Source organism: Berghia stephanieae, chromosome 2, assembly GCF_034508935.2.
Source record: "Berghia stephanieae isolate SIO BIC M18660-M18661 chromosome 2, UCSD_Bste_1.3, whole genome shotgun sequence".
NCBI classification, from domain to species: domain Eukaryota; kingdom Metazoa; phylum Mollusca; class Gastropoda; order Nudibranchia; family Aeolidiidae; genus Berghia; species Berghia stephanieae.
The window spans coordinates 52,171,460-52,182,963 of record NC_088361.1 but is presented as its reverse complement, the minus strand read 5'-3'; the positions used below and the strand labels follow the sequence as shown (position 1 = coordinate 52,182,963).

Genomic DNA, 11,504 nt, shown 5'->3' with positions numbered 1-11,504 from the left:
AAAAATTAAGAACATTAGCTTTGATACTATGCCTATGATTTGTCTCTGAAAAATGTAATAAATGGGCATGGGGTAAAAGCAACCCGGTTATACTACGGATAAAGTCGGTGTTAGGGTTGAGTGAGTTAATCCAAATGCTTTAAAGCTTTCTTCTGAAAAGCTCCACGTGACCTCCACAATTTTGAATGGCAAGTCACAAATGTCCCTCCAGTTTGTCCCTAGTCTTTTGCAGCATGAGTAATGTAACAGAGAAAAGACCTCTCTTATTTTTGTCTTCAAGTCACCCATGTCTCTCACGGTGGTTCTAAACACTTTGCTCTTCACATATCCCCACATAAAAAAGCCAAGTGGGGTTAGATCAGGTGATCTTGGAGGCCCGGAAATTGGACCATCTCGGCCGATTCATCGGTATGGGAATTGTTCATTTAGAAATTCCCTCACATTTAAACCATAGTGACGGGGATCTCCATCCTGTTGAAAAAAATGTTAGGTTGAAGCTCATCAAATTGAGGAACTCCGTATGATTCTAATATTTACTAACATGGCCAGATAGTTTGTTGCTGTCACTGTCATGTCGTCAAAAAAGAAAGGACCGACCAGTCTTTCACCGGTCAGTGCACACTGTGAGTTGCAAAGACACTCGATAAGTTCATCTGGATTTTGTTTGCTCCAATATCGAACATTGTACTTGTGTACATACATGCCAGACACCAAAATGTTGCTTCATCTGAGAAGGCACTCTTCCAAGTTGACATCCTTAGATTGTCATATTAAATTAAATAAACTATCGAGAATTATGTTGGACAGAGCAAAATTAAATTACAATGTGTGTCAAAATTACCCCTTTCTACTGATGACATCATAACTCAGCTCACAATGTTAAAACTTATATAAATCAAAACTTGAATACATTCAGCAATTATGGAAAAACCGTTTGATGAAATCTTACATAACTCTTAAGTTATTTAAACCTGAAATGTGTCAATATTAAAAAAAAAACCAAACAATGTATATGTATATTTACAGAGAGAAATCTTTATTGTATTCCCATTTAGAATAAGCACGTTCACAATTTTCACCATGCATACAGCTAAGTCTAAATATTTTACAATACTCGTATGGAGTCAGCTAGTCTATGCAACCCCCTAGGAAACAACGTTGATGTAATTTTTGTGGTTAAATTTATTTAAACAAAAGCTCTAGACATCTATTCTTTAAAGGGATTTGCGGTCAAAATTGTTCATCACAGCCCATGTTCACGTTTTTGCAGACTAGTACAGAAATACTGGCAAATCTAAAAGGTTTAAAACATAATTTTACAGATTGATGTACGTGTTACTTGCAAACCTCCTCTAAACTAAGGGCAGTTTTATCATCCGATGACTCAAAAGATAATTTAGAAAATCTAAATAATAGATGATAATGATTGGTCACAATATGGCGAATAGCATCAGTTTTGATGAGTTGGCAGATTGGCTTTTACTTGCACAAGTAGCATGTATAAAATATTTGTTTAGCTTAAGCGGCATAATTTCACGGATTTTAATAATTTATGGAATTATTCAATAACGATTAGGACTTTTAATATATCTTTCGGAAGAATTCGTTCTCACTGGAAAACATATTATGATTTATGTCATATGTGAACTCATTTTATTTTATGTTATATCGGAACAATAAGCTTGTCGTTTACTCTTTCCCAGGAAATTGCTGGCTCTTTACAAGAACTAGAATTTAGAAGAAAAAAAATTGTTATTGGCTAAGGCAGCACTGAAGTCCATGGCTCCCCATTCAAGTCATGACCATGGAATGAGTGTTATCCTGCATAGCTGCTAAGTGAAACAGTCAGTTACAATAACTGATTGTTTTCCATCTGGAAGGCGGAAGGCAGTAGACGTCAAATGTAGTAGAAGATACACCGTTCATTGCACTCTTTACAGTCTTGAGTCCGAGATAAGAAAGTCAGCGGTAATACAGTGTAAAGAAAAAACGGTAGATTTCAAGTTCTTGGAAAAATGAATCAATGTGGCTAAAATGGAGTGTGAACTCTTGTTCGTAATTCATATCTATCTGTATATATTATGTATGTCGTTTATGTATCCATTTGACCGCCTCATCTCCTAGATAATCACGTTTAATGCATTTACTCAGCATTAGAAAAGAAAAAAAATGAATTTTAAATTCTTTTTGTAATTTTTCTATTCCAGGAATTCTGACGTCCTAATTTTCAGGGATAGTATCATTCATGTCATAGAAACCCCATCATTTAGGTTAGTTTGACACCACGAGAGCAAGGTGTTAAAACTCTAAAAATGATTGATTTTTATAAATAAGTAAGTTTTGAGAAGCATGAATGTAGGTAATTTCTTAACTCGTGAAAAAATAAAGTTTTTGCTTTAACATGCTACCTGATTTAAGCGTTGTGAGACATGCGTCATCGTAAATCAATTCTGACTGGGTCTGGGAAGGGGGACAACTCAAAGCATTAGAAATGGATCGAGTGTTACGACTTGTCCAATTAAGGTAATGGGTACTAAATAAGGAGAGAAGAAAACTAGTCTGTTACACAGTTCAAGCCTTTTAGTTAAATATATATCTGCACTTTACAAGAGTGAATGAATTTAACCTTTTAAAGGCGCCAGCAATCTATTTTTAAATGGCTATTTCTCGAGGTTTATTAAGAAATCATCGCAAATCTTGGAAATGAGCTTATGATTACAGTCAAAGTAGTTTTATAATGTAGTGAGTCAGGGCTGGACTTGAATTGCAGGTGATGTTTTTGCTAATAGAGTGGATTTGATGGAATTGTTTTGATATTCTAAATATATTTTATATCTATGCATTTCAGACTACAAGCAAAATCGTTCACCCTAATTTTAGTCGAGGTTGGATTATATTTAATTCACCCATAAATATCTATGTTTTAAAATTCTCTTTTTTATTTTCTTTTAAGGGTTGTTCTTACTGAGCTTGACCACAATCACTTTAGGTCACGTTTTGAATAGAGCCCTGTGAGTTTGCTTTTTTGCCTAAAGGTATAGAACGTGACAGATAAGTTACTTCCAGGTTACGAAAGGGTTAACTTCATTGGTAATCGCCCTTATTCAAACCATTGTTCGCAGTAATCATTTCTGTGAGGTATATTCCAATATGTTATTTTGCAGTTGCTCATTGAATGTTACATGAGGGAGAGAGAGGGATAGGGACAGGTAGAGACAGGGGGAGAGAGAGAGAGAGAGAGAGAGAGAGAGAGAGAGAGAGAGAGAGAGAGAGAGAGAGAGAGAGAGATGGGTTAATGAGCTGGAATACATCTTTTAACTTGATGTGTTAGTACATGAGGGGAACAATTTTATCAGTACTACCTTAACTTATAGGAACGATTATAAGCAATTACCTGCAGTGATCACAATATTTTCTACAAATGTTACTTATTGATAGATAGATCTTCAGGAGCAGATTCGAATTTTCTTTTGGTGGGAGAAATCAAATCTGATATTTTAACTCCGGAAACAGAATAAATGGATATGAACAAATAGATCGATTAATCTATTTTAGGAATTTTCCACAATTTAAAAATACACAAAACAAAACATTTTGGTCTTTTACTTTACAAGAGGTCCCTAGCAAACAGCAACACTTAACATGTAGGACGAGACATGACGTCTGTTACAATATTTTATCGACCGAGACAACGCTGTTAGCGGCCAGGTACTCGGCTTCCATTTCATGACATTCTATATTGATTATACTACGATAATACTGATCACAATTCATGACTTTCTATAATTTGGATTCCATTTCATGACTTCAGAATAAACAAAATTCGACTCACTTATTCCCAAGAACTCACAGATACGTGAATCATTTCATTATACATTCTAAAATAATTATGTGTCACAAAAACGAAATGAAACAATCAAAGACTTTTAAAAATAGATACAACTTAATCCCAAGACTTACTCCGGATAAAATTTCAATTTAAGAAAATTCACAAGAAATTCTTCAATTATGAAAGGATCGGTTCAGAAAATATTACAATAATGATAATCTGACAGAGACGTGAGATGGGTATCTTGATTTGTTATTCTGTGTTGAAACCGTTGGGAAAATTCTCAGATTTTACTCTAGATTATTATAACTCTTGATTTCGATATCTATTTCTGAGCCTTATGTACATCACATTGTTTTCATTTTACAACTTGATAAATTAATAGGTTATGATTTGTTTAAACCCATAATGAAAAGTCTTATATTTGGCTTTAATTGAGTGTAAACCTAACAGAAACAGGAAGTTCTTCAATTCCAAGCTCTAGACGAGGAGCGTTCACACCCCATTGCAAGTACTTTTAGACGCACTGGTAATGCTATTAAAAAAAGATGAGCTTTTATATAGGTCAATATCCACTAAACGTGCTCAAAGCTCTTTACAGAGGGTCTCTAACCAACAGCAACACGTAACATGTAGAACGATATGACGCTTGTTAGGCGATATTACAATTTTTTTCCGGACAACGCTGTTGACGGTCAGGTACTCATTTTACACCTGACTACGGTGAGAGAATGTGAGTAAAGGCTCGAACCCAATACCTTCCGGTCCGGAAGCCAGTGTCATACTATTAGACCACATAGCCTTACAATAAATAGTTCTGTTACAATAATCACGTCCAACATTGTTGTGCAGTGATCCGCTTTCACGACTTTAATCAATTGGAAGTCGGTTTTAAAGAGCGATCATATCTGGAGAAACGTAAAATCAAACGCGATTGATTCGGCCAGCAAATTTAATTACATTTTAAATAGAGTTTATAATAATGAAAGTGAATATCCTTCAAATCAAATATTCCCCACCCTTATAATTAGCTGCAAAGCTAGGCTTGTTCACCACGAATACAGTAATAGCAATGCGAAGCGTTAAAGTTTGAATGAAACGAGAGTCAGCTTTCTTCTGTTTGATATAAGTAAAGTATTGATGTTGTGTTGTGTTATCATATCGAATTCTGATTGCCATTGTTTAAACAGTTGACTGTCGTACTCTGGAAAGACACTAATTTAAATTTTGGCCAGAAAACTCTTCCTTCAATTATCGATCAATTAAGATTACCCTCATCTTGGGAAAAAAACCTATCAAATCTGGGACTTCGCGAAGTAAGGCAGTTGCCTGATTAATTGGGCCCAATCAGGTCATACTTTCAGCAAAAGTTAAGCTTGCTTATTGATTCAAATTATGTTAAGTATGTATTAGCATTGCACTCTGTCTCCTTTGTCGACCAGAATTGTGGTGGGCACATATTCACAACTATTCTTCGTCTTCAAGTACCAAGTCTGTGCCAGACATCGGTGATCTCTGCTCAGATAACCTCAGAACACTAATATTACTCTTCTCTTTCTTTGTCACCCAGCTGTTCAAATCATTCAAGTATGTTTTAATATAATAAAATATAATGATTATTCACTAATTTCAATAGCATATAATAATAATAATAATAATAATGCTGAAAACTTATAATAATAATAATAATAATAATAATAATAATAATAATAATAATCTTTATTGTCCAAATTAAAGGCAATTCATGTGAGGTAAACAATGCTCAGTTTGGTTCATGGTATGAACATCAACACATTTACAAATACAGACACAGCCATACACGAACATACACGCTTGCACATTGTTTCTACACGTGTATACAAAAGAAATGAGCGTACATACAAACACATATACATACATACATACATACATACATACATACATGCAGACATACATACAAACCAGCATATCATCGTATATGCATGCCTACATTCATACATACATACATACATACATACATACATACATACATACATACATACATACATACATACATACATACATATATACATACACACAGACACACACACAGACAGATAGAACGATACGATATATTTGCTGGGACAGCAGATAACCATATTATAAATATAGTGTCTTATATTAAGAAGAAGATGGCAATGATTGTGATGATGATGATGATGATGATGATGATGATGATGATGATGATGATGATGATGATGATGATGATGACTACGATAATGATGATGATGATGATGATGATGATGATGATGATGATGATGATGATGATGATGATGATGATGATGATGATGATGATGATGATAACGACGGCGGCAATGTCGATGATGATGATTCACGACACTGCTTCTCGTTATTTTCATTGGTTGTCTCATTTTTCCACAGAAGATTTGTTAATTAATTTTATGGCGGTTGGAATGAAGGTTGTCTTATGTCGATTTGTCCGACATTTTGCTTCTAGATACCGTCTTCCGGAGCGCAGAAGTTGGAATTTTTCGTTCAGCGGATGCCTCTTTTCGTTGATAATGTTAAAAGATTTCTTCTCAACTGCATTAATATAAGTTGTGTCAAGGCTTCTAAGGTCTGTGTTAATTATTTTTGAAGCCTCTCTGAGGGTTCTATGTAGTTTGGATTTTTCTTTTGTTCCACAGCTTCCATACCACGTTGTGATGCCAAACGAAACGATACTCAATATTAATGACTTGTAGATTTGTATCATGGTCTTTCTGTTCACATTGAAAGACCTTAATTTTCTGAGTATATACAAGCGCTGGTTACATTTTTTGATGACATTGTTGGTGTGCGATTCAAATCTTAGACTGTTATCTATAATTACACCAAGGTATTTAAACGTTTCAACAGTTTCAACCGCCTGATTGTTAATTTTTGTTATTTGTCTTGCTCTTTTTCCTATTTTTCTGTGATCAAACAGTTGTTCCTTTGTTTTTGTTACATTGAGCTCTAGACAGTTATCGGCACACCATTTGCTGAATTTACTAACTTGCTCAGTGTATTTAAATTCGGAGACGGAATCATTGAGCAGGCCGAGTATTGCGGTGTCATCAGCATACTTGATGAGTTGGCAGTTATCAAAGCTAGCCACACAATCGTTTGTATAGAGGATGTAAAGTAGAGGTGAGCTTACACACCCTTGTGGGCATCGTTTGAAAGAGTTTTTACTGATGATATATTTGAGCCTACTCTGACATGTTGGGGGCGATCGATGAGAAAGTTGTTATACCAGTTGATGAGGTAATGGGGAAGGTTTAGAGCATGCAGTTTACTAATTAATATGTTGGTTTTCATGGCATTAAAGGCAGACGAAAAATCGACGTATAGGATTCGGCAGTAGTTGGCGGGTGAAACATCCAAGTGATTTGATATTGAATGCATCACTGTGAGGAGTGCGTCTTCCACACTAAGATTTTGTTGGTAGGCAAACTGATATGGATCAAGTATGTGTTGGTCATATATAAATAATAATATAAATTATAAAGCGCTATAACTCCGAGAACCAGACTCTAAGCGCTTAAATTACAAATTACTTTGGCTGACACATACTCATTCACACACACAAGCATACACACACACACAAACACACACACACACACACACACACACACCCAGACACACAATAGCATATAGACTGAATTGTTAGATGTTGTTTGTCTGGGGTTCTTCAGTATCTATTCACGGAGGCCTGAGTTTTTGGGATAATTTTTTTTTTTTTTTCTAATTTGTTTAGTTTTCAAGGCTTGCCCACTTTTCTAGTACTGATCTTATATCATAACAAACCTCCCGTCGGCGGCACCAAATGGCACTCGTGAAGGTGAGGAGTGTGTGGGAAGAGATCGGACTGAGATCAAAAACAAATTGACTCCTGATAATTGGCAAAGGCAACGGACAGCTGTCAAGTGATGACCACCAATATCGATCTGTTTCCGTCAAGCATTGTGAACATAGCCCTCAATTTCCCTCAGTCATGATGGTGGGATCGATGTTTCCTTGACTTATATGACATATTAATTATCTCGATCTACAAAATTAACCTGTTGAAAAAAATGAAAACAGTGTTATTGGCATTACAACGTCTATTATTCAGTTCTGCTTATTTTATCGTGTCAGTTTTCGAATTCTTAGGTAGCGATATAAACTAACACCAAAAACAGGCCATTTTTCCTAATGTCTCTGGCTGCCCAACAAATTAAGGTTGCTGAGTCAGTTTAATCTCGAGAACAAGCGATTTCCGATCGGCAAACATTTTTATCAAAGCAGGCAACTTATTTTAAAAGTTATCAAAGAAGGCAGTGTAAAAATTAAAAATCATTTCTCCATTACAACAGTGTTCAAACAAACGCATAATTGCGCTAACGTATCAAACCCGCATCAAATTTGCATGAAGGCATAAACCATTCTTTGATTCCAGGTTTCCAGTCTGTATTTAAACCGCCAAACGTCACTTTGTATAATTTGCTAAATCGACTAAACAAACATTTGATGAATTACTTATCAAAATAAAATAGAGAAAATGTCAGTAAAATATAATTTATAAATATAATAGGGCATCAAAGCAGGCAACTTATTTTAAAAGTTATCAAAGAAGGCAGTGTAAAAATTAAAAATCATTTCTCCATTACAACAATGTTCAAACAAACGCATAATTGCGCTAACGTATCAAACCCGCATCAAATTTGCATGAAGGCATAAACCATTCTTTGATTCCAGGTTTCCAGTCTGTATTTAAACCGCCAAACGTCACTTTGTATAATTTGCTAAATCGACTAAACAAACATTTGATGAATTACTTATCAAAATAAAATAGAGAAAATGTCAGTAGAATATAATTTATAAATATAATAGGGCATAAAAGTCATGACGTCACACCTACTTTTTCCGGTTCCAAAATCCGTGGAAGTGTATATCCTAACCATTCAGAGGACTAATAATTAATAGGTTACATATTGAATCATTAGGTGGCATAACTATTTTAGTAGCAGGGTGTTTAGGCAGATTATTTGGATTACGGGACGTAAAAGAGCGAAAATGGATGATATTTCTTGACGACCAGCATATTTAAACTAGAAAATTAGATGCCATTGTCTGAAACTAGGAGATCAATTATACAAGGAATGAATCAAGTCCTCCGGAAGAGTGGTTTTTACACTTCCAGTGAGATTTGAACCAGTTTTTGGCATCAAACTTTTGTTTCCAATTGGTATTGCCTTCTTCAAGGAGATTCAAGAAAAGGCTGATGTTTCGCATCATGTTTCTTCATGTTTCGCAATACACTAAAGAGTCTTCAAGAAATTCGTTGTTTTCAAAATCTGTTAACAATGCATTTCTTGATCTAATCAATGGTTTACATACATCAATATAAGGTTCCACAATTGATTCAATAATAATGATTTACAGTTCCACTTAATAATTTCTAGGTACAGTTACAACACCTAAACGTTCGGACCCTTTTTATTTGTTTATCCGATATTTCATCACTTTCTCGTATTGCTTATTCATCCCCAAGGTTAGCCAACGCAATTCTTGGTATTTTTCTCTTTATGGTATTTAATACCCATCTTTTCTATTAGCAATCTATTCATTTCAACATTTCAAAAAATGGTTGGGAAGAGAACAATAAAAGGATTGAGGGGAGGATCATATATATATATATATATATATATATATATATATATATATATATATATATATATATATATATATATAATTATGCCCTTCCGCCACAACATCATAAGATATCGTCGCCTAGGCATTCCACGAAGGAATATAGATAATACATAAAACAAGATGTCTGATGTCAACAGGAATCACCCATGTTGTCCAACCGAGCAAATTGGTGGTTAATAATCTTGCTCAAGGATAAAGACAAAAGCGCCTGAAGCGGGGCTCCAACCCGGGACCTTCCGTGTCACAGTGCAATGCCTTAACCACTCGGCCACTTCGCCCCCACGAGAGAGAGAGAGAGAGAGAGAGAGAGAGAGAGAGAGAGAGAGAGAGAGAGAGAGAGAGAGAGAGGAGAGAGAGAGAGGGGATATGTAAGATAAAGAAACGGAATGAAAAACGCGTAGGAGGGCTGAAGGTGATGGGAATGTTAAATAACATCAAGTGGATTTCTTGACCTGTGCTTGAGAGCGTGGGAAGGGGAAGTTTGTTAATCAACATATCATATCGCACATAGAGGAGTGTACATAAGTGAAACGAGAAAACAAAAAGGCTGGGGGCTTAGCAGAAAATGATTTGAGATGATTGTACCACACAATTTAAAAAATAATAAAATGAAGAGCTGAATTGAAAATGTAATACAACAAGGATTGCTTGTGTTTTGTACTTGATTTTCCTTTGGAGCTTTTTCTTTTTCTTTTTTTTTTTTTTTTTTTTTTGGTGGGGGGGGGGGGGGGGGGGGGGGGGGGGCTAATTGACGTCCAATCGTGTAGCTTTCCATAGTATCAGAGGTGTTAATACGGAAGTACGAGTCTATTCATCAAGTTAAGTGTCGCCATGGTTGTCAATTTCATTTTATTATTTATAGTCTTGCGGGTTTAACATGTTGAGGCTTATATATTTTGATCTCTTTTTTACAGTCTATCATTTTTTGTTTATATATATGTCAATGTGAACTACTTACTGAGTAGTAATGTACAAGACAAAGGAAATTGGTGTAAAATAAAAATGTAAAAATTAGGACATTTAAGTTTTTGAAGTTTCAGAAATTAGACCTATTGACTATTCTGTATTAATGCCCTTTTTATAATTCAACTATTACAAATTAATGAAAAAAAGTTTAAGTTTAAACATTATTAAATATCCCAGAGAAGCTGCCGGATATTATCTCTTCGCAGAAAGTCCTAGAGACATCATAGCGGCGTCTGCATTTTAAATTCAAAACTGTGAACTGTAGTCACTCAACATCCATCATTTTCTTTTAAAAAGATTGTTTTGCCGTCTTTCAATGTTGATATAGAGTTATATGTAGACGCAATCAATTTATTTTACCTTTTCTTGCTTCTTTCTACAGTTTTTCTCTTTTTAATTGTTGTTCTTAGTGAAACAATCTGGCATTATCTCGACATCCACAAAACAATAATCTTTTGTCTGATACTTAGACATTGAATGAACTTTTTGGAGTTCCTTGAAGGATCATAGATTAAAACTGCTCAAAAATCAACCTCACTTGATTGTCTAAATGCCATCGCTCGAAAAATGGGATATTACAAAATAGAACATGATAAAATCCTGTCAGTTACAAGTTTTACCCAAAACTAATTGAATCAGAAGTTTTTGAATAAACATATTATGGCATCAAATTGATGGCAAAGAGAAATTACTTCCTTCAAGTAGAAGAAAGAAATCAAACTAACGATGTCACACAGGGGTGAATAAATCATCAGTTGTATTTCCTATAATTTATTATAACCCATATAAAATAAAAGGATTTCAGTGGAGTGATTTGGAACGAACTCCCCCCTCCCCCCCCCCCCCCCCCCCCCCCCCCCCCCCCCCTCCTCTCCCCGGCATATTTAAGGGATAAAAGAACAGAATAAAATGAACTATGAAAATGCCTCAAAGTTATCAAAATAGAAACTGGCCCGATGTATTTAGAAAATATTCTGTAAGAACAATTTATAATGTTATGAAACATGACATT

General features: G+C 35.0%; 1 protein-coding gene across 1 annotated transcript in view; it reads left to right on the top strand.

The window, feature by feature from the left end:
• Nucleotides 1–286: 286 nt before the first annotated feature.
• LOC144963962 (uncharacterized) overlaps nt 287–11,504 on the top strand; it is a 50,482-nt gene continuing 39,264 nt past the window's right edge. The window contains exons 1-3 of the mRNA XM_078897905.1: nt 287–408; nt 2,208–2,270; nt 5,400–5,416. Of these exons, the coding sequence (XP_078754031.1) occupies nt 287–408; nt 2,208–2,270; nt 5,400–5,416 (202 nt within the window). The remainder of the gene's footprint in view (nt 409–2,207; nt 2,271–5,399; nt 5,417–11,504) is intronic.